The 25,512-nt window shown below is 32.9% G+C and overlaps 2 protein-coding genes across 2 annotated transcripts in view; both read right to left on the reverse strand.

Annotated features, from left to right (window-relative positions):
• The window catches only part of LOC110111884 (chaperone protein dnaJ 15), a 19,298-nt gene extending 8,240 nt beyond the window's left edge, over positions 1–11,058 (reverse strand). Inside the window, exons 1-3 of the mRNA XM_020843939.2 lie at positions 10,735–11,058; positions 10,420–10,638; positions 6,998–7,121 (exon numbers count right to left, since the gene is read on the reverse strand). Coding sequence (XP_020699598.2) covers positions 6,998–7,121; positions 10,420–10,547 — 252 coding nt within the window. The 5' untranslated portion in view covers positions 10,548–10,638; positions 10,735–11,058. The remainder of the gene's footprint in view (positions 1–6,997; positions 7,122–10,419; positions 10,639–10,734) is intronic.
• Positions 11,059–20,880: 9,822 nt separating this feature from the next.
• On the reverse strand, positions 20,881–21,962 carry LOC110111883. Its single transcript, XM_020843938.2, has 2 exons — positions 21,214–21,962; positions 20,881–21,120 (listed from the first exon to the last, which is right to left on the reverse strand). The coding sequence occupies exons 1-2, from the start codon at positions 21,835–21,837 to the stop codon at positions 21,058–21,060; spliced, it is 687 nt and encodes a 228-aa protein (XP_020699597.1). The 5' UTR covers positions 21,838–21,962; the 3' UTR covers positions 20,881–21,057.
• Between the last annotated feature and the right edge of the window lie 3,550 nt (positions 21,963–25,512).

Consider the following 25,512-nt stretch of genomic DNA (forward strand, 5'->3'; position numbering starts at 1 on the left):
TGTTGTATCTGTGTCGCCGTATCCATATCGGTGCAACATAGTATATCACACATTAATCATCTAATGATAGCCACAAATGAAATAATAATGCTAGCCTGAGAAAGCAAATGTAGCCTACTTAGACAAATAAAAAGTAATAAACATTTAGAGCTAGTTCTATAACTAGTGGAAAAAAATGAAATTAGTGATGTTGGTGGGGAAGTAGAAACTCCACTCACAAAGACACTTGCAGGAAACTTTTAGAGCTTTGCATACACCTCTATATGTATCAAATCTTCAATAATGATTGTCCTAATGTTCATATTAGAAGGAAAATTATTAACAAAGAAATTTAGTCCAAATTTTTTAAATAATTTATATGAGTTTGAGGCATAAAATTCCTTGAGTTTATTATATAAAAAACATCATAACAAAGATAAACTAACATGTAATCAGCTTCATTATAATCTCAAAATTTCTTGCAAACATTTGTCATAGATTTTGAATTTTCATTTTAGAAAGTAATTTCTATTTTTAAATCAAAAATGTATTTTATGCACACACTTAATAAATAATGCACCTTAATCAAAATATGGACACACAAGTAAAGGTCTGAGATCTTTAAGAATTTGAGGTTGTGACTCGTAATTCAAAGAGAGGATTTTCATTATATATGTTGGCAAAAGTGCTATAAACATATTCAATCATAAGTAAAATGAATCCTAATTTTCCATGTTATACTAATAAGACGCCATAATATATTTCCCAATTTTTAAAAAAAAAACTTAGTTAGCCTAACCATACATGAATAAAGAATAAAAGGAAAATGAAGATTTCATCTGAATCCTAAAAAATTTTCATAAGATTCTTTTTGAAAATAAGTGAGAACTCTTATGCCCCCGATTAGACAGTTAAGATAAGAAGATCATGAGGGTGAACAATCTGTTTTAAAAAAATAAGTTTACCATAAGGCATCAACATTCTTAGAGCAAAGAATAAAATTTGCCATCTTGAAAACCTATAAGCACTCATTAATATAGAATCATGATCTCATATAGTTCTTGATCATCCTAACATAAAATCCATACTAATATATTGGCACGACACATTTGGTTTACACAACGAAATGTATAGATAATTATTTTGCTTAATAGTTATCCCGACTGACAAGTTCAACACTGACTTTTGATTCACAGCATTTTTGAAGTAGAAGCCATTAAAACAGCTTGTCTACTAAACAAACAATCTTGTCATGACCTATGTCACCAGCTGTTACCCCAAAATGTAACCCCTAGAAAAGGAAATTTTTTCAATGTGAAAATGCATGACTTGGATCCTTTCAGAAGAAATACATCATGAATCCTATAATCAAAAGATAATCAATAAATCACTGTGATTCTAGGCAAAATAAATAAAATGAGAGTCAGGGAAGAATATATGGTCACCTTTTATTCTCTCAGATGAAGCTACTTCAATAGTCACGATAATAATTAAAATATAAGCTTTACTTAAAATACCAGAAACATTAATCATAAAACTACGATTACGTTTGGAAATAAAAATATTCAAGCATAAGGGCACATTGAAGAAATAAAAAAAGCCTAAGACAATGTAATAGTAAGGACAAAAAAAAAACACAAGAAACTCAAAGGGGAGCTTGATCCAAAAGGATCCCGGTACCATCAATTTTTTGGACAACACTCCAGAGTAGGGAATCAACTCTACTTGCGACTGCTCTTGTTTGATGTGTTGTCATGCAGTAAATCACCTCATTTTTCACAAAATTTAAGAAAATCATACATAAAAATATAAAGCAAAATGCAAGTAAAAGCCAATGGAACTGTCAGCAAAAGGAGAAAAGGGAAGAAGATTTCCAAGAAGCCTAATAGCCTCATTACACTGTTCTGGTAATATCATTTTCAATTTGCTCATTAAATTAATATATTCTTTGTGTCTGCTAATCTCCATTTGCATGGATACCTAATCACTCATATTGGACCTCTCCAGTTTAATAGTAGACCCACTTAGTAGGATAACCTAGAAATATTGGAAGCTTTGTGTGATCACATTATATTGCTTTGGATGCTTTTTAGTTGAGAGGTACACCTCCGTTAACTCGTAGTGTAAGAAGGTGACACTCTAATAGACAATACACCCAAATACTCCCTCAAATTCACTTAACGTTTTGGACATCAATCCTATCCAAGATAGTTTTGGATCATTGCTACACTATATATTACATATTAAGAAAAGAGTTTAAATGGAAAAATTTATTGATCATCGTTTTAATTTATTGAAAAGAGATTTTAAAATGTACATGTGTTAAAACTCTCTAATTTTAATAATGTTCAAAGTTAGTGTTTCATGGTTTCTTGTGATGCATCAAGTGTAGTTAATGGAGGAGTTTTGAGTTAAAAAGAAAATTCAATTGTCAGGAGTGTCAAACAATGAGCAAAACCCTCCAATCCAAACAAAAAAAATTTGGGTTCAAGTTGACCCGTTTAATAAATATGTCAGGTTTGGGTTCGAAATTTCGATCCATTTATTAAACAGGCTGGGTTGGAGTTAACCCATGAACTAAATTTTGACCCGAAAGTAACACGCCTAATTTTTTTCTTTAAATTTTTTTGCTCATTGATATAATCATGGGAAAATGACCAAAATAGTCTCTTAACTTTTTATGAATGATCAAAATGGTCCCCAACTATATTAAAAGACTATTTTTGTCCCTCAAATATAGTACTATTTTGGTTCCTCCATAAAGAGTTGAGGGCAAAATGATCATTTAATATAATTCGTGACCATTTTGGTCTTTCATAAAGAGTCAAGGACCCATTTTGATTTTTTTTTCATATGATCTTATTTTTTAGCAATTAACATAAACTCTATAATTGATAAGTTACAAGAAAAAATATTTAATCAAAATAGGTTATCGGATCATGTTTGGATTGACTAAATTCCAGTCGAGTCAATATCGGGCAAACTGTTTTAACACCCCTGTCAATTGCTTTAAAATAACTTGAATGATAAAAAGTAACAAAATATTTAAAATATAAAAAGGAGTTCTATGTAATTATAAAAACACTTCTATATTATAGACATCATTTGTTTCCTAAAGAGTTTGTCCAATATTATTGATAAATAATCAAAAAAAATTATGATCGGACACAAATCTCGAGGCAAAATCAAGTTGGAAACTTCCTAAATTAAATTTGGGACCATCCGAATTCTGATTTCAATAAACTTATAGTCAAACTGAACGTCTCGAGAACATGAACCCAACGACACCAAATTCGACTCAATCTGTGAACCCAAATGAGTCCAAATAAAGGACCTAAAGCATCGTTGAAAGGTTCAAACCACAATTCGAATTACCGAACGAGACATACTTATAGTCGAATCGAGCAGCTCGACGAGGCGAATCCAACGAGCCCAAGATCACGGAATTCCGACATCATTAAGAACTTCAAATTACTAACGAACGGTCCACGATCAAGTGATTCAACATCGGTCGTCCATCCAAATCACTCCCCATTTACCCTTGATCTTCCTACTATTTGTGGGTCATGTCACTCTAGGAAATCTATAAATAAACCCCTCCTTCCTCTTGAAAGGAGACCCCTAAGCCTAAGGAAAATAAAGATAGATCGGAGATTGATTTGCCTCCTTGTCACTCTAGGAAATCTATAAATAGACCCCTCCTTCCTCTTGAAAGGAGACCCCTAAGCCTAAGGAAAATAAAGATAGATCGGAGATCGCTTTGCCTCCTTGCCTACTCGACCATCGCCTGGAGTTCCACCGGACCACCACCTGACGCTCGGAGTTCTACCAGACCACCATCTGATGCCCTGAGCTCCGTCGGACCACCACGTGATGCCCTGAGTTCCGTCGTACCACCACCTGACGTCGGAGTTCCGTCGCACCACCACCTGACAACCGGAGTTCCACCGGACCACCACATAATGTCGGAGTTCCGCCGGACCACCACCTTACGCCAGAGTTCCGCCGGAGCACCACCTGACACGCAAAGTTTCCCTAACTTCCGTCGGACCATCAACTGACATCGGAGTTCTGCCAAACCATCAACGGACGCTTAAGTTCTATCAGCTAACACCCGAACTTCCAAGTGACAACAGAATTTCGACGGACCACCAAGTAACCGCGGAGTTCCGCCAGGCCACCAAGTGACATCGGGCTTTCATCTACCCTTAACTTCAACCACACGGTTGGCATTTGTAATCTGATCGCCCTCGAGGGCGAGTCAGCCCACTGTAATTTAGTCGAATTCTAGTGGAATCATTTTCAACTGTGTCAGGCCTCATGGTTTTTCCCCTTTCCAGGATTTTCCATGTAAAAAATCTTATGTTCTTTGTGTGTGAGCTGGATATCTGTGCGACGCTAAGACATACAATTATAACTCTACCACCGCATATATTCTAGCCCGCAACAATTATCATTATCAATCTTTAAGCATTTACGAAAGAAATTAGAACACTAACATGCTAATGGATTGAATTCTCGAAATAATATGTTATTTTACTTAAACATATAGTTGAAATTGGAGAAAGCTTATTGCTGCATTCAGTAGAGTTGCTATCATTTTGCATCCTTTAAAATAATATGACTATTTTTGCCATATTAGAGAAGTTGGCAAATTATATAAACTTTAATTGAATATATGAAGACATAAATAATGACTCAACTACATGGGAAATTATAAACAATGGTTACTGAGGCATGTTAGAACATAATAATTGCTAAATGGAACTCTTCATTTTCTCTCAAACTTAAGTGTTCCAACAACAACAACAACATCAAGCCTTCATCCGCTATGTGGGGCCGGCTACATGAATACTTTTTTGTCATTCTGTTTTGTTAAGAGTCAAATTCACATTTAAATCTAATTAAAAAGAAGATCATTTCTAATATGTTCTAACCAAGTCCTTTTAGGTCTACCTCTACCTTTCTTAATATAGGTCAAATATAATTCATCTACTCTCCTAACTAGGTCATCAAAAGGCCAATGTTTTATGTGACCAAACCTTCCAAGGAGACTCTCTCTAATCTTATCTACAATTGGAGCTACTCTGCCCTTTTCATGTATATACTCGTTTCTCATTCTGTCCATAAGAGTGAAGCCACTCATCCACCTTAGCATCCTCATCACTGCAACACGTAACTTAATTTTATGCTTCTGTTATAATGGCCAACTTTCCATGCCATAAAGCATTGCAGATCTCACCACCAACTTATAGAATATTCCCTTAAGTTTGTTGGGTACTTTTTGATCACACAAAAGGCCTGATGCATTCCTCCACTTTGACCATCCAACTTGAATTCTACTAACCATATCCCCATCTATTTCACCGTTACGTTGAATAATAGACCCGATATATCTAAAACGTGTACTCTTATTAAAACCTTGATCACTCAAAGTCACAATTCCCCGCTATATTTATTACTACTAAAATTACATTTCATGTATTCAGTTTTTAGATCTACTCAAACGAAAACCTTTGGACTCTAAAGTTGACATCCATAATTCAAGTTTAACTTCTTCTCTAGTCTTATCAACAAGAAGAATATTATCAGCAAAAAGCATACACCAGGGTACAACCTCTTGTAAATGTCTAGTAAGAACATCCATGACTAAAGCAAAAATAGATGACCTAAAAGTTGATCGTTGATGTAATCCAACTAAAATAAGAAAACACTTGATCAAACCACCTAGTTTTCGAACACAAGAAATAGCTCCGGCATACAGATCCTTAATGACTTGAATATAAGCATTATTAACCCCATTCTTTTCTAGAACTCTCCATAGCACTTCTCTTGGAACTTGTGTGCTAGTTGGATGTAAATTTTTTTACGTGAGTCTAAAGAAGTCTACTTATATCGATGTAAGACTTGGACCTATTTGTATGATAAATTATTTCATTTTTACTTTTTCTTCTACACAGTTTAAGATTGGCTTTGTAAGTGTGATTATTTTTAGTTAAATTTGTTATAAATCTATATCTTTCATTATAGTGTGAATCCTGATTAAAGTGTAGGGTTTTATGATCTGAATTTTCTTGCAAAATTTCTTATTAAATGATCATTAAATTATAATTTGGAACGAATTATTCTAGCTTATTTTCTTAAATAAAAAAAATAAGTAATTGTCTTAAATGAATTTTTGTTTTGCTTGTCCTAAATCAGTGAACCCATATGAAAGCACATCCCCAACTCAAATAACTAAGTGTAATCTAGTCACAAACAAACATTAATGGTATCATACAAAATGCTTGTGATAGGTACATAGATGTAACAATGTGTATTGGTGGGTATTTAAGAGAATGAGTAGTCTATTTTTGTTTAGAGGGAGGGTGTATCCCTATTTTTGGACAAAGTTTAGGTAGAAATCTCTAAAAACAAAAAGACAAAAAAAAGGGTCCCTTCTTTGAGTTATTCGATGTTTAGAGGAAAAAATTAAATCATAGAAGCAAGTTAACAATAATGTGCATATGTTTATCATAATTTTGATCCAAGTTGCCAAAGAAAAAATAGCTAAAAGAAACCCAGTGCAAATTTAGCTACATAATGCTAGTAAATCAATCTTAAACAAAAATTGCAATGGTTCATGGAAAGTAAATCAAAGATCCTTTTGTCCTAAAAGAAAGCTTTCAATTTTAATTAGTTCACAAACATGGCTTAATCACTAAACTTTATTTTGATTAAATATACAAAACTGCCACGCCAAAGAATATAAAAGATCAAATATGCTCAAAAAAATATGATTACTTCATACATGAAAGAAACCTGAGTAACATTCGATGATAGTACAAGAGCTACTATGAAGATTAGCATTTTTGAGCTATGTTGATTATCCTTTGAATGAAAAATCACAATAAATATTGGGGAATAAAGTTCACAGCATTCCGACTATTTTAAGCAAACATCACAAATTGCACAAACTTGCTATTTTCTGGTCTAATACTATGAGCCAAAAAAATAAAAAGAATGAGAAAGCATTCACCTCAAATCCAGCGGCATCATATTGTCTTCTTTTCTCTGGATCAGATAAAATGCTATATGAAAAAGCAACTTCTTTGAAAAGTTCTGAAGCTTCAGGATTACTGGCATTTTTATCAGGGTGATACCTATTTTTTTCCAGCAAATTAGCAGTAACTGTGATTTTCAAATCCAAAAATCTTATGTGATCATATCATGCATATTAAGTGCAATATTAAAAACTGTCAATAAAATAAATAGATAAAAATATATATCTAGAGATGATGCATACTTGCATAGGTACCAAATTGTTAAATATCAAAATTTTGATCATGTGATTACCGTGGAAACATAAGTCATCTAACGTGCTTGTATGGAAAAAAAATGCTAAAAGAATGTGATAATGGAGAAAAACAAACCAAATATAAACATGTGAGATTAGGATATGCTTCCTGTTCATTATTTAAGAAAAACCATATTTGGATGATCAACTTATTTTTTGGTGCACAAATAAGTAAAGAAATCATTTTTGGCAATCAAAAATGGAAAACAAAATTAATTAAAATTACCATCAAAATCATTAATTAATAATATCTTATTAGGTCAATTAATATTTAAATTAATCATATATATTTAATTAATCAAAGTCAGGTTTGATTAATATTTAAATGATAAAAACTTTAAAATATTATCATAATTAAAATCCTAATTAATCATCAGTGATTTTGATTTTTCAGTAGATAAGTGACTAATTAAGTATCACATGAATAATTACCACAAATAAATAAAAAAAGAACTTTATTGATCTTAATAAATTCCTAACTAGTCACTAATTAACCAAAGTATATTTTTATTCTTTTTTTTTGTTAATTAATTTTTTTTAATTTTTTAAGCTTAAAAATAATAATTACTATTAATAAACACTATTTAACAAAATTAAAATCTTTATTAATTTTTATTTAGCCTAAATGACTAATTATTATTATTACTAATCAAATAATTAATAGTAACCACAAAAAGCTACAAAATGAACAAACAGCAAGATACGTCAGGTTAAGCATATATGCATTGACAAATTAAACTATCCTATCAATCATTACACATTTTTTTAGAGTTATTATACCATTATTACTTCATGTAGTCGCACAATCCTCTTAAAGAGTATTAACCTTAAGTCATATAGTCCTTGTTTGAAGTCACATAATCCTCTAATCTCACATTTCAATAGCTCTGCAGGAAGCATTCTCATTCATTCATTCACATATTCATATCATTATGCCAGTTCATGAGGTATATTCAAGAAAAACAAGACTAGTCCTACCATGGAACTACTCATCTCATCATTGGCATAAACAAAAGGAAAAAAGAGCTAAAAATTTTACAAATATCATGCAAGGAACATGCTAACAAGAATAGGTTATGATTTTCCACCAAATTAGTCATGAAGAACAAATGTTGATTGCCTTTCTTAAGTTCTCGACTACTCGAATGACTGAAGGTCCCCATGTTTAATTTCAATAAGGCAATAGTTCATATCCCCCAGCTTTCATGGCTACTCAAAGAAACAATAACACATAGACACTAGAACAGTTGGTTTATATAGGAGAAGGGGGTAGGAGATCAATGGGCGATTAGTCATCCACTTAGCACCATACAACATATTAGTGTATGGTGGAAGCCTTCTAAAGACCAAAACATATGTGTAATCACAATAAGTGGTTCCTTTTTTAAGGGAAAGAAATGATTTCTGGATTGAACAGCTAGCAAGAGGACCATCGTAGATTCCTTGCAATTGCCAAAAGTTTCTTACAAAAGTAAAAGTTAAAATACATGATTACTTCGTCAAATGTCAGACAAAATACAACCAATTTGAATAGCATTACTCATCGCTCAGATGGGTTCCAATTCATTCAACTATTTCTACACAAACAACCTTCAAGGTCTTGATCATCCTACATTCTATCTATTCAACTGTCTTAATTGGTCGGCCCAATCAAGTCAACAACAAGAAATTCCAAGCATTGAAACTTTTGGGTTGTCAAAGAGTTTTACCTTGTCCATCATTGATGGCTTCTCCTACATGTCTAATAGAACTTTCACCACTCTACTTGTGATCTTCTCATGTAATATGTTGAAGGAAACATTCTTTATTATTGTCGGGTAGACAACTCCCATCACCGATATGTTTAGATATTTGAATCATCTTGGCACTTGGTCATTAGAATTTTTCAAGAAAGATATAGCTTTTCCTAGAATATGTAAGCTTTAATCGACATCATCTAGTATCTGAAAAAATTCCAATCAAAATTTTCGATCTTCAAATTTCCTTAGTAGCCAATCAATGTTTCAACTTTTCCCCTTTAATGCTTAGGGCTAATATCAATTATTGAGGGAAAGTGAATATGCAATAGCAATATTTCAAAACTAGGGATGAAAATAAAGCATATGAAAACAACATAAAATAAGGGACACAAGATTTGCATGGTTCGACAAAGCTTTACCTATGTCCAATACCACAAAAAGAAATAACTACACTAGTTTTAGTTACGAGAACAATCACAATAGCTCTCACAAGTTTTCTCACTCTTGAATCCCTGCTCTCACTCTCTTAGCTCTTTCTCTTTCCTCACTCTCGTCATTCCACTTCTATTTTATAACAAAATAAAATAACCAAAACAATAATAATAAATCAAGGTTTTATTGCAGCATTTTTCAAATTCAAAACTTAAATTTACGAAAGGAATATAGGCACCAAATTTTAAAAGCAGATATGCACATAACCCCAGTATTTTAATTCCAAAAGAAAAGGGCGTGTCGGGTGCCTATAGAGAAGACTGCTAAATACCTTCTTAAGGCATGTTGTAAATCGTTCGAGGCATGCTTAAGTTCTTTAAAGGAACACTGAAATAGATGTTGACGTCCAAGAAAGAAACCAATGACTTCCAAATGCCTATATGACAAGCTAATCACCACTATTTTCAGCTTTCAGGTGTCTTAGCCTCTCTAAACCAAATACTTCAGCTAACAAAAATTATGGTGAGACGAGAACAACTGACAGGGACAAATATGTCATGAAATTGGCAGTAACGAATAAACAAGGAATTAATACAAATGAAAACATTTTTCGACCAACTTCACCAATGGAAAGGGATAAAACACCGTGCTTATGACCGGACATGAAGATTTATGACAGCTTCCTAACCTAAGAGCTACCGCTCCCTACGCCATAATCTTGAGAAAAAATGCATCTCGATTGAATCCATTCTCTTTACTGAGCTAGTTCCTAACAAACGGATGATAGATTCCAGGAAAAAAAAAAAGCCCTGACAAAAACGGGAACATTTCAAATACATAGAAGGATTCCATGATGCTCAATTGCAAATACGATATCGATATCCATTTTAAAAGGCAAATAATCTCGACAGCTTAATCCAAGAAAGGGCTTACTTGAGAGCGAGCTTTCTGTACGCGGACTTAATCTCCTGATCCGACGAATCCCTCGACACGCTAAGAACCTCATACGGATCTCGCCGGATGGCCGGCGCCGAAGGCCCATCCATTTTTCCCGACCCCATCGCCTTTCACGCACCGTCCAAAGATCCACTGTCCCAAGTCGACCCCACTCCTCTCTTTTAAATCCTATCTTCCAGCCATCGACTAAAACACCTGCAAAACCAAATCTTCCAGAACTTAAATTGGGAAATTACAGTAATCCCACACCATCTAATTCCAAAAAGACGCATAAAACCCCGGAAAACCTACCTTGGATTCCATTGCAGGATAGAAAACCCTCCGTGCGAAACCCAACAAATGAGAAAGCAAGAAAACAGAACTTCCCAAAAAATATCTTTACCCCCCGGGAATATATATTTACGAGTGAGATCAAAGGGAAAGAGGATAGTCAGAGTTGGCGATCGAGCTCCTTCGGGAACTGCCCTATTTTTCAGCTCCCTGGAATCCAAAATGAAGACGAGGGGAAGACCAGGCGGCAGATTTGTGTGTACCTCGGAAGAGATGGACCACGAGCTCGGCAACTTCTTTATGTGCCTAAAAACTACTACGATCTAAAGAATGCCTGAAAAGGCCTCAGTTGCCGGTCAAAATTAGCAAATTTATAGATTCATATTAAAATTTTAATATAAATATAATAATTTTAAGCATATTTTGATATAATTATATCAAATTTATTTTCATATAATTTTCAACCTCGAAAATTATAAATCTGCCAATTTTGTTAATGAACTGTTTTAAATTGACCATTAAATATTATTTTGTAGGCGATAAAAATTAAGTACTAATGAACCGATAAAAATAAGTGGATCCAACTTTTTAGTTGTTTTATTATCTTGTGTTTATTTAATGTTTAAGTGATTATCTTAATCATATTCTATTAATGGATAATTATATCATATGATCTTTGATTAGCATATTTACTTCAGATTTAATAATGATTATTATTTATATTTAGTAATTAATTAGTTAATCTTTGATTAATTAATATGCATGACTAATTAAAATAATTTAGATGAATTTTTCAATATACCACAAGATTTTAATGTAGTTATATATCTTATACATAAATTTGCATATTTACTTATATAACATTTAATGCTTAAATATCATAAGAAAATATTCCTAATAGTAACTTATTTAATATTTTTTATGTATATATTTTGATAGAGTTTAAATATCAAAGCATTATTTAAATAAATATAAATATTCAAATATTAAATACGTTAATATTTAAAATTTTTGTGGCTCCCCTGTAAAACCCCCCTAATTTTTTGTGGCTCGTATGTAAACCCCCTATAATTTATTATTATTATCATTCTATATTTTTCAAACTACTTAAATATAGGTGAAAAATAAAATACTAAAACAGGATGGAAAAAAAAAAAATTTTGCCTTCATGCATGTGATCTATGACAATCAAATAATAAAAGTTGTCGTAATTCTAATCATTTTTAAATTTTCACTGATTTCTAATATTTTTTTGTTAAAATAGAATATGTTTAGCTCTCTTCAAGGGCGAATTATTACGTCCGGTCACCGGACGTCCGGACATCCAATCCAAACGCGGCACGTCACCCAAATACACTGAGGCCCGATGTATTTGGGTGACGTGACGTGTCTGGATTGGTGTTTGGACGAATACGAACACCGGACGTAATAATTTGCCCTCTTCAAGGGCGTGATCTTAAAAATATGATCAAACTAATAGGTCTGACTGGTTCAACCATGAACAAGTCCTCTAGCTAGTTCAATCTAGTTCAAATTTTTGAATCCGCAATCGAGCCAGAGAATTGGTGAACTAATTCGTTTTTTGATGAATTGGTGGATTCAAATATAGAACAATTTCTAGCAGTTTTATTTTAATTAAATGACTATAATAAAAGATTTAAAAGTTCAAAGAAGTTCAAATCCTCTCCAATTTATATTTTTTTGAATCAGTAAGTTGAATATTAATATTATTTTAAATTGAATTTCTTATAAATAATCAAAATATTATATTTCAGCATTTTGATTATAAATAATATTCAATATTAAAGTGTCCTGATTTAAAAAGTTATATATTGAAAAATATAATTATTGCATCACTATTACATCATCATAGCTATATTAACACTTTATTTTATGATATGTACATATACAACAACTAAAACATTAATATTACATGTCTACCGCCCATATATAACTTTAATATCAAATATATCACTCATATAATTCATTTTTGCCATTCATACTATCCTATAAACTTTAATATTTCATTCCATCATCCAAATTTATTCTATGAGTGGTATGCATGTAATATTAATGTTTTAGATATTAAATATGTAAATAGCATGAAATAAAGTGATATGTATGTAAATCCTTCTAATATAAAATAACTCATAACCGTACACATCCGACCAAGTGCAGCCACCTTCAAGCACATGCATCGATAAAGAGAGTCCCCATATTTTAGCCGCCTAACAAGTCCTTAGCAATCTTTCCAATGATGTTCCTCGCAGTATTAATCTGGCCAAGTGCAAGCTTGAAGTGATCCTTGTTGTATAGGACATGGAGCAGATCATCATAGAATGGATGAATGTCAACTAATCTATGGAACAGAGCCCTGCATTGAGTACTCATACACACACACTCACTCATGTACCCACCCATATTCATTATGGGTGGGTACTCAACATCGAGGGATAAATCGATTTACATTGCTAATAACTTTATATCTTATATTACTGCAATTCTCACTACATAGTGTGCAGCACTTAACCACGCTACAACTACGGTAAATTCTGATATGTGCTTTGAAAGTTTGCAATCATAGCAAAGGACAACAAGCCTCAAAGCCATCAATCTGTGACAGACAGAGTTTAAATAGCACTGAAAGTGGGTGGGTATAGGTGAGTATGGAATCCCGAAAGTCACCATGGGTGGGCGTGGGTGGGCGAAGCTCGTCTGAGTAAAGCACGAGTACTCAATGGGTACCCAACCAGGATCCCATGTAGGGCTTTGCTAGGAAACTCCTCAATAATGGTGGACAGCTTCTCATGAAAGTTCTGTTGGGTGAATCTCACTTTCAACTGTGATCTTTTTGAAGTTGTACTGAACCATCGTGTCAATATATATCTAGAACCAGATCGATGACCTTATAACTGCAAATGAAATAATAAGAATTTATCAGAAAGAAGGTAAGAAAAAGTAATGAGCTAAATTTCAGGATAATAGTAATGCTGTAATTTGCTTCAAGAAGTGGATGTATTATTACTAGTTAATATAAGAAACTTTAGTTTGATTATCACATGCATCTCATCATAACATGGAAGTAATGGGCCTGCTTCAACAAACTGAAGCTCTAACTCTATATGCTAATAAGAAGAACTAAGCTACAGAGCAGAACAACTACCAGCATAAATTACTAGAAAGACAAGCCAGCTAGAAGAATACTAAAAAACATGGCATGTTTCAATAAAAGAACCCTAAAAAGTGACTAAGAGATCAACCTTTATACACTGGATGTCACAAAAACTCTAACAATGGCATTGAGTATGCAAACCTTAAAAGACTTCAAATACTAAAACAAAGTTCAAAAGAAGAAAATCACATGTTAAATAGCATCGGCTTACGAAACTATCCATTAACAAAAGATACTATCTGCTATCACCAGAGAAAAGCTTCAACATTGCATTAAATAATACATATTCAAAATACTAAATTCTATATGTTTGTATTCAGCTATAACTTATATTTTAAAAGTAAAAAAAATAAATAATTTTTTTAATTAAAATAAAATAATAAATTTTATTTTGAAAATGATGAGTTATAAATTAAAAAATATCTCTGCTCAAAATTATGATCTTGAAGAAATAAGCATCCCCTTTGAGCCATAGATCTTTAAAAACAAAATACTTGTAACTTCATACCAAAATAACAACAAATTTTTAAATCATATGAACATCACAAAGGCTTCATTTGGGACAACTACATTAATGCTTTGCAAAATTGTTGTAGAGAAAGAAACTTTTTAAAGATGCTGTAAAAAGCAAATTCTTAGCACAACTTTTATTTTTTAAACAACGAAAAAATAGCGGCCAAATAAAAATTGTGGTCGCCGTCTAAAAAATAGAGTAAGAAAGTTGTCTCAAAATGAAGCCAAAGTTGCTTGTTTTTCATTAATATAAAATTTATATCTTTCGTTTCAATTAAACTCATCTCAAACGTTCATCATGAATAGATTCAAAAATCTATGGTGATTGTTGCTTTGTGATTGGTGACTAATTCTTCATCAAAATTTTCATTTCTTTTCATTTGCAGCCCTCCCGCTCTCCCTACCAGACTCCCTGTTTATGGGCTCGCTTATGGCATCCTCCACATTTGTTTGTGTTGACGTGCTAAATAAATAAAATTGGACAAATTTATTTTAGTTGAAGTAATGCCTAAGAAATTAAAATAACATAAATTTATAAAAACAAAACAAAGAAGCACAGATCCCTTAAAATGCAAATGAGTGCTAGAAGATTAAATAAATTAAATGAAAAATCTGTAAACCAGTGCCCGCAACAACTCACTAGATCAAGTAAACTAATACATAAATATTCTGCAATGAGTTATTCTCAGATTACCTGCATAATATTTGAATAGCATTATTGGGCAATTTATCTTCAGAATAAGATGATGAGGAGGAAGTCCATTTTGTGTAAATGAATTTAAAAATTTAACTTGATAAAGATTACAATTATCATTAATAATATTGCAAAAGCTGAAATAAGTGATCTCATTCCTTGGAAAAATATTAATTAGCTTTTGATTAACCTTATCAACATACTCATTTTTATTTGCTAGGATTGATCTTTCCATAATGTATTCCGACGATGCAAATTTTTTATGTAAAGAAGAAAAAATAGTATTTATTAATGAATCTTGTGAAGTTTCATTATTTGAATACTCTATTATCATTTCATCTGAAATATGCACCAATCCATCTTCGATTTTCTTCTCATCTTTATTTTCAATTCTAAAAATGAAATCATAGAATAAATGATCTGTTCTTGCCCGCATATTTTATTTTAACTTGAAAACTTTCATATCTGACCATAAGTATGACTTAACCATGTTGTAGCTGATAGTTCCTAATCTTAATGCACATCTAACAACTCTTAATACTTGTCGGAAATCACCTCCAAATACAATCACTTTACCACCAAAATAAATGGAGCTATTCATAATATCTTTCATAGTTATATCTAAAGATTCAATAGTTGTTCGTTTTACCATAGGAGTTTCATCCCAAAGTTAATGATTGGTGTGTTGGACAAGTAAATGTGCATTCCTCGTTTAAAGTGGACATTAAATGTGTCAACATGCCATTTTTTAGATTAGTGCAATACTAAAATCATGTTAAGAGTTCATGTTAGCGCAGGGAAATGGATAGTTTTAATAGGCTCTGGCATGATTTGTGTTACTAAACCCAAGTGGTTCTAATTGATCCTGAAGAAAAGACATCATTATACAAAGCAAATGCATATATATTGTAAGAATATTTCTTATCATTATAAACAATCATTATAAGAATCATTAAAAAAAATGTTAATCATATTTTTCAAGAAATTGTAGAAAAACATCAAACTTATCTAATTTCATAAACATCTTATAATTCTATAAAGCTCATATGAAATCAATATGCATGAAAATAAATTATCAGAAGTTATTTTAAAAATTCATTTTCGATAGGAAAATTAAATACGATCAAACCAATGCAAAATACTTCATACCAAAATTAAGGTTGGGATTTGATGTACATATATCAATGAAGAAATCTTAAAATTTTATAATATTAGAATTCTTTGTCATTCTTAAATAATAAAAATACCAGTTTGCATGTGCCCCTATAGAGCATAAACAACTGTTACCATTCATTAGAGGGTGTTTAGTGTGAAGGTTGGTGAACTCTGGAAGATCAAAATCCATACAAAATAGCATAATTAGCCGAAAAAAAGCCAAAAAGCATTTCAACGAGAGGGAGAAGAAATCCAACAAAAAATTTAGTGTAGAAAACCCATGCTAAATGCTAATTTAATATAACAAAAGTTGACAAATGCTAATTCACATTAGAGAAGTAATTAATTTCGGATCACTGGAGAGAAGTTTATACCTTTTGTGTAAATCAATCCACACTTAATGCATAATGAACATAGTATCAATGCTTGAGAGATTAAGCAATAAAAATTCTTGATAGAAGATTAGAGCTTAATGAGCAAAATTAATAGAAGCAATGCAGCATAACTTACATCATATGCAAGCAAAGAAAAAAATTATTTGTCATTTGCTAATCCCTCATCCAAACATAGTTTGGCTAATACAAAGACTTAATCCAACTTAATGAAATGATAACTTGAGGATAATTCAAAAAAGACCTCACGAAGAAGCAACTTGATAGAAAATTAGAGCTTGATGAGCAAAATTAATAGCAGAATTAGCACACTGCATTAGACACCAATATATGTTTCCTCTTGAACAGCTTTGTAGCAAAAATCAGAAACTACATAGCATGATAAAAGTCTAATGAATTTAGATATGAATACATGAAATCAGTTGTTTGTAAAATTTAGAAAAAAAAATCCCAAAAGGAATTCAGCGAGAGGGATAAGAAACAATATAAAAATTAATGTAGAAATAAGGAAATGATAAATTGTTTGCCCTAATAAGTTTACCTTTTCAACGGCAAACACGTTTAAGAAAACGAAGGCGAAGGCCGAGAAGCAACGTACTTGTAAAGCAACGAATAAATGGAAAAGAGGAAAATAAAAACTTTTCGAAGTGAGCAATACAATGATTTGTTCGTTCTATGTAGTCTTTTTTAATTCATCTTAGTGCAACCATTCCCATGCAACCTCTCTTGGGTAGTGAAATGTGATCATACCCAACTAATTATATAGATATTACCTTCTATCGATGTTGAAATTTAAGTGTAAGATCATTTAACTCCATAAACCTTAAAAATTTTAAAATGAATGATTGCTGTGTTGAAAATGCATCATTTGTGATGTAAGTTTTAGCTTTTGTCTAAAGTGAATTAATAATGTTTAACAAATCAATAGGAACTAATTATATGATTAGGGAAATGATAAATTGTTTATCCTAATAAATTTACCTTGATTGATACGTTAGGCAAGAGGAATTTCGACAAACAGCTGGAATCAACAAGCAGGACCAAGTCGGGCGTTGGAGGCGATGGACAAGGTCTGCTGCACCAGGGGATGTTAGCTAGCCAAAGTGCAAAAGAGAAATATCAATACATTAATAAAAATAAAACAGTGAAATAACAAAGATACATATTTTATAAGTACGGATAAACAGAAAATATTCTCTCAATTGTCTCAGTGTTTTTCTTCTACATTTACTTTCTTCTTATTCTTCACTCAATTGAAAACAATAATAAATAATAAAAATAACACAGTGAAATAACAAAGATACATATTTTATATGTATACCTTAAAAAAATTATTATGTCAATTGTCTCGATTTTTTTCTTCAACATTTCATTTCTTCTTTTTCTTCAGTCAATTGCAAACAGGAAAGATGCGTATAAGAAATGAAGTACAAAATTCAATATCAGTTCATAAGCTAGCTGATCAGTCTATCCAAGTATACAGCCGATAAGAACATCATCCGCATCCTCGGTGCTGGCTGCGACGAAACGCCGCTCACGTGGTGGTGTGCGAGTATAAACCCAACGGCACGCTCCACCACCACATCCAAGAACTCTATGGCTCCCTGTATTGGGAAGAACGGTTGAGAATCACGGCGGTGAGGGCAGAGGCCTTGGCTTGCCTCCACTCTGGCATCCCCGATCCGCAATTTCATCGCCGGGTGAAAGCGAAGGATATACTGTTGGACGAGCGGATGGTGCCCAAGGTGTCCGATTTTGGAGCGAGATTGATGATGGTGAGTTGTTTTACGTTTCCGAGGATTAAGAAAGACAGGGATGGTTAGTTGGATCCGGAGTTTAATTTAATAAATTTTCGTGGAAGATGGTGGAGAAGGGAGATGTGTATAGCTTTGGCGTGGTAATAGCTGACCTGTTGACGGGGGAATTGCCTGTGTCATGTTTGGGGACGGGGTGGCGGCGTGGAGGTTGCTTGAGATGAGGGAGGGAAGGGTAAGGGAAAAAGCTGCTGGGAAGGGGAAAGTGGTGGAGTTGGTGGCGGAGGTGGCGAGGGGGTGTCTGATGGTGAGTGGGGAGGAGAGGCCGACGCAGAGGGAGGTGGCGGAAGAGCTGCGAAATTTTGCCACTTAACTTGCATTTTATCAACCAAACGTTTTGAGGCGGACTTTGGAGCGTTGGGATAGGGCGAAGAACAGAACAGATTCAGGAAGAAGTTGAAGAAGGCAAATGAGAAGGACGAGCAAAGCAGAAGTCGAAAAAAACCGAAGAAATTGAAAATAGGCGTTAATAAGTTCACCTTTTCAAACGGGATGTTTGCTGGGTTCGGCGTGGACAGTCGCGGGCACCGGCGAGAGGAAGAAGATAACAGCGGGACATTTGCTCGCGAGTAGATGAAATTGTATATAAGAACGTAAGAACGGAATGCGCCATTTCGTGTAGGGATGCGTTTATACGAAGAAGACCTAACGAGAAGAAGAAGAATACCGAATGGATCGCTCAAAGCCTCTCCCGTCTGCCTCTCTCGCACGAAGAACTCCTCCCTCTCCCGGTTTGGGTCGCACGAACAAGCAAGAGCCGAATGAATCAGCCCTAATGCCGCCCAAACCTTCTTATACCCTTCTATTGAGAAGCAAAAGACGATCCTACCCTCTCTTGATTTTTAAATCAAAGCCTTGGATTAAATCATGATTTAGAAAAGGATCCAACAGCTGAGATTTTAGGGGAATTTGGAGAGATGATTTCGGATACAAAGGATTGAATAAAATTTATTAAAATGGATTTGGATTCAATTGGTCGAGTAAATTTGAGCTAAATGATATCAATTTGATTTAAATTAAGTCGAATCTCGTTTAATTGAATCGATTGAAGCTGAATAGATTTAAATCAAGTTCAATTTGTTTGCTTGATTTGAATTTATTTAATTAATAACCTTTTTTTTTTACAAATTTAGGCATGAGGCGGTAAAAAATGATTAGACTAGGCTCAAATAAATTTATTTGATTATTAATCAAAATTATTTTAATTAAATCGGGCTCGATTGGCTCAATTTTAACCACTGAAGATAACGTTGGAATCAAACCATGCTTGAATCGAGTCATCCAATTAAATTTATACGATCTAAACGATTTTAATTAGCCCAAGATAATTTTTCAACTCTCCGAGTGCTTTATGGTCTGAATTTTTATGTCAATATTCCTGCTTATTTTGATGAGATGTTTAATAACCTATAAAACAGTATCAAGAAAATAATGGTTACATTTTCCTGTTGGATAATTTGATATAATAAGACAAATTATTTTACAAAATTTAGGACGAGCTATTTTGGCATATTTTATGTAATAACATGAAATGAAACTTTGTTCAAGGAAAAATAGTTTTATACAGCAAAAATTTGTAACGTGTAGAGACGGCGGCTCGATGATTGGGAACTCGAAAGCTATCTACTTGCTAGCTTTCGTGTAATTAATTAAATTCATTCAACGCCTTAAAACAAACCTAGGCATCGCGTAGGACAGCCTTTTTGGAGCAAAATTTCTAATAAAAAAATTTATATTAAAGAATTATTTTTAAAAATAATAGAAAATTTATCTCGAACAAAACATTAAAGCCTTTGAGATCTGACTTAGAAAATTATTACTGAATTATTTCCATAATTTCAAGCATCAACCTTTTCTGATCTCAATAGCTTTTGATAACAATGTGAAGGGACAAAATCTTTGTCTAAAGACTAAGATTGTTTTTGGACTATTTTTTATTGTTTTTTTAAATCGAATTTTAGTAAAAAAAAGTTTTATATTTTTATTAAAATTATAATTTAAAAAATAATAAAAAAAATCATCTCAAATAAAACTTTAAAACAGCTTATTTTTTATTTTATTAAATTCTTACACAAAATATTTTATTTGCTTACTAAAAATCTGTGTGGACGATCATAACTCTTTATAAAAATGATTATAAAATTTTTTTGAAAATAATTAAATAAAATAATTTTCTAGCACATACTTTTTTTTAAAGCATCAAAAAACAGCAATTAAATAGAATTGTGACTATAACCTATAATGTACAACAATACAAAAAACGTCCCAAACAAGCCTAAATATCAACTCAAATATGCTTAAGATTCATTTTAATTAATAGATTAATAAAACTAATAAATAAAATAGTTATAATAACACATCTTAAAATCTCAAAATAGGAGTTGGACGAGTCGGCGAAGAACTCAATAAAATAATAAATCATAAAATATATTAATTGAATTCATATAATATTAAATATAAAATAAATATTATTTTGCCAATTCCATTTTCCATACAAAAGCTCAACAACTACGGTCAATCTCATTCCATGTTGAAGGATGGAAAAAGGATGCGGAGCAGCGCGATGTAGTCACCGTCAGTGAGATTAAACTCGCCGGTAAAATCCTATTCGGCGACTTTGTAAAGCTCCGGCGTGATCTCCGACAGTGAGAACCCTGGGAAGAGCGCCTGCGGGAAATAAAAGGAAAATAATAAAGCCAATGAAAGAAGGGGGAGGGGAATAAAGAAGAGAGGAATCATGGAAGGAGATCTGAGCCCTACATCAAGCTGCCACTGGACGTTCCTCGGCCGTTTCTTCGGCCGGCGTCGGGGCCGGGATCCCGTGAAAGCGAAGATGTCCTCTTCGATCTCCTCCCGGGAGAGCGAGATCGAGAATCTCTGCTTCTTCTTTTCCTTCTCCGAATGCTCCGATCTCAGACGCATCGTTCTCTCCGACGCCTTCGCAGGTAAAGCCAGTGGCGCTGTCGACGTTCTTCTAGCGTTCGTCCTCGATCTCAGATTCCAACGCTTATCGTTCTGACTGTCGGCGGCAGACCGCCGTGGCTCCAGCTTGGGTTTACCGGCTCTCTCTGACGCCGGAGCGGCAGGACTGATGGGGGACATTTCGACTTTCATCTTGTTAGCAGCCTCACGGAGATGGCCTAGCAGCTTCTCCCGGAGCTCCTTGAGGCTATCTCCATCGTCGCCGATCACCCGATCCCCGATCAGCGGGAGCGGAAGCCGGCTATCTTGCGCCGGAGACTGTGGAGCCGATCTTCTTTGTCCGACGTCCACCTCGCACTGAAGGAGTCTCTGTTTCGGCCATCTCTTTGGGGTAGGCGAAGAGAAATCACGGGGAGGAAGGTGAGACTGGGGCTTCCCTCGTTGCGTCATTATCGCTGCCATATCACGGCTTCCTGAACGGCGATTTCTCCTTTCTCCAGCCACTGGATATGCCCGGATCGGAGGTGTGAGCAGTTTTAAAAGGAACTGAAACCGCTTGGGGTTGAGCCGTCGGCGGCGACGGCGAGGTTAAGAGAGAGAGAGAGAGAGAGACCGCAAGCTAGAAGAGGGGAATAAAGCTCTATTAATAATAAAATGTTTATATATACATTATGTGGATGGGACAGCGGTCTGGGGCATTTTCGGAATAACGAGCAGATGGGTTATGCGATGGCGAAGTGGTTTAGGGGCCCGATGGGAATTTACCTAATAGCCGCACCCGGCTCCTCTGAGATTTCGAGAGACGAACAAACCATCGGCTTCTTCGGAAAATTTTGTATGAAAGTAGTATTATGATTAAAAAATGATGATTTTTAAGGATTTAAAGTTAATTTAAGATGAGTAATATAATCTTTAAAGTATATTTAAAATTTTAAATTTTAGTTTTAATTAAAATTTTAATAAGGATATTTTGATAGTTTTTTTGTTTTATTTTTATTATTGTTATATCTTTGAGCATTATAGCAATAGAATGAGAGAGTTTAATGTCTGAATATTAAGATTCAATGTTATATAGCTAAAATAAGTTGTAAGAGAGAAATTTTTTATGTAGAAATCTTAAAAAAAAAACTATGTGGCTTGACCTGTTTTAAATAATTTAATAATATTTGTCATAAGTTACAAATAAAACCCTTTTACAAGTAAAGGCATTGATACAATATAGTAAACATACAATATATAGAATACATTATGTGAAAAAGTCGGAAGAGCTCTATAGCATAGGAGCTATATTTAAGAGATTGTTTGCTTGTTTGTTTGGTCGTTTCTCTGAGGAGGGGAGACTAAAGACCAAGAAATTTAGCATATATCATCGTTTTGATATTGAGAGTTAGAGTTAGTGTCGACAACATATATTGATCTTATTAGTAATAATGTGTTGTACTTTATTAGCAATAGTAGGTAATGAAGACAATGGTTAGATGCATGGTGGTCTGAGAGTGGGTCTATTTGTAGAGTTTTTGAGTGGCATGTCTTATAAATATAGTAACATTTTGAAACACTCCATCCAGGGGCGAAACCAACCCTAATTTTCAGAGGGGACAAACTTATGAGGCATATATGTCGGGGGTCCAATGGGGCATCACCCCCTGGCGGGGTTCGACCTGCCCAGTCAGGTTGCTAGGTCAATGGGATAATTTTGGTTTGAATAATATGTTTGGAATTCAATGATGAATTATCTTTACTATTTGTTGGGGGCAATTACCTACATACTATAGTATTTTAAAATTTTTAGCATGAAAATTGTCTAAAAACCCTTGTAATAAAGACAAAAAATTGAATGAATAATGATAAATTTCCTAAAAAATCATATAATTTTTTTAAAAAAAAATTTTAAGCGGGAACAATAGCCCCCCCCCCCCAATGGGGTTCCACCCCTGACTCCATCAAATGACCTCCATTAATTATGATCCCTTAGTTATAGACCCTTGCATCAACCTTTAGATGTCTTAATGATGTTAGAATTAAGCAATTTTAAGATTATTGGATTTCTCTAATTAATTGAGACACTTGATTTGACTATAATCATAAAAGATATAAAGAGTGTTTGGCCTTGAAATTAGTGTGATGAAGTTTCTTGCTATGCTTCATGCTTTTGATTTGGGTTTATTCGGATTTGGATCAGAACACTTCTAATATTGTTGAATTCATATCATTGAGACATTTAGTTGGCTATACATTACCTGGAATGAGAGTTTAGATGATATTGTATTTAATTTTAGAAGTTTTAAATTCAAATGCACATAGAGATTCGTACTCTGTCGAGTTGGTTTTTAACTAGGTATTAATTGTAAAGTATTAAAACATAAATTTGAGATAGAAAAAACTTTATTTCAAAATTTTTATAATAATTTAGATCATTTACACTAACTAACACTCATAACTTATAGCATTTCTCTAACCTATATGGTACAAAAAATGTGTTCCTCAAAAATAAAAAATAACATGACATGACAGTTTAAATTGGAAACAAAATCGAGTTTCAGACTTTCAGTTTGAAATGAATTTTCTTAAAAACAATTATTTATTTAAAATTACGACAAAAAAATTAAATCATATTCAATAAATTTAATTTTGTAATATAATTTATATATTATGTATTTTGCCGAGAGGAATGCGCCAGAGGAATCATAAATGAAAGCATAAAAAAAATTATTAGAATTCATATATTATTATTTATTTTTACAAAGTTCATTAAATAAAAAAATTTGTAAAAACCTTTTCTTATTTGTTTAAAGTTTTAAACTAATAAGTTTAAATATTTCAATATTTTAAAATCTTAAATTATTATTATCTAAAGATCATTTTAATCATATAATTTAAAATATTTCATATTACAAAAATTCATATGATAATTTGTTATTTAATCTTTCTAAACTATACTTAAAAATTAAACATAACTAAAAAAATACGTTGTGGCAACCTAATCTATCTTTAACAAGATTTTGCTTGGCTCAAAATCAACTAGAATTTTTTTTTTAATTATTATCTTTTGCTCAAAATCACTGGAATGGTTTTAAGTTAAGCTACGATTAAACCATTTTCTCTAGCTAGGTGAGGTGGACCTTTTCTGTATTTGTGTCATTTTCTTTTTAACAGTAAGACTTCGTTTGTGACAGCTTTCTTATTGTTTTCTAATAATAAAAATATTTTCTTTCAAAAAAATTTTGTGCTAAAAATTGCTTTATAAAGCAGTAGGAAAATTGTCTCAAACTAATTAAGGCTTCATTTGGGATACCTTTCTTACTGTTTTCTAAAATATCTTTTGAGTATAATTTTTTTTAATTAAATTTTTTCGTATGCTATTTTAGAAAACAATAAGAAAGATGTCCCAAATAAAGTCTAAGACTTCGTTTGAAATGAATTTCTTGCTTATTCTTAAAACATTTTTTTTAAGTACAAAAATTAAAATTTTTATACTAGAAATGTACTTTAAGAAGTAGTAAGAAATCCATCACAGACTAAGCCTAAGCCTAAATCTCTCCCCTATCTACAATGTGGATAGTAGCAACATAATTGAATTAAGTAAACTTCTTAATTTATGGTTCTATTGTTTTCTTTTTTTCCTTCTTCTACAGAAATGAACTTCCTTCCTACATCAATCCTAAACACTTCTAGGAACCAAAGTCCTCTCCATGTCATTTTTTTTTCATTTTCTTTGCATTAGCATGGAAGTATATATCCGATCAAAGGCTCGCCCCCTCATCGAACTACATCTTTTCTATATTGTCGATCGCATGATGCCTCCTCAGTGGGGGGACTAGTTTTTGTCATTCACAATAAGATAACTGTAGAAAAGGAAGAAGAGAAGAATTGCAGACAATTAAAGAAATTAGTATTATTCGTATTCTTTACTGAGACATGTATACAATATATAGACTTTGCTCAGTTTGTAGAGTACACGTGTCAAGCACTGATAGGAATTTATTTGAGTACAGTAAATGTAGTATTTATTCATTATTGATGCTGTCTTCTAATATGCCCCCGCAAACTGATGGATCGGGAATGATTGTCAGTTTGAGCCGCAAAATTTGAAAGCGAGGTGTAGACATATTTTTGGTGAATATGTCCACTATTTGG

This window comes from Dendrobium catenatum, unplaced genomic scaffold (assembly GCF_001605985.2).
Source record: "Dendrobium catenatum unplaced genomic scaffold, ASM160598v2 fragScaff_scaffold_1220, whole genome shotgun sequence".
Taxonomy (NCBI): Eukaryota; Viridiplantae; Streptophyta; class Magnoliopsida; order Asparagales; family Orchidaceae; genus Dendrobium; species Dendrobium catenatum.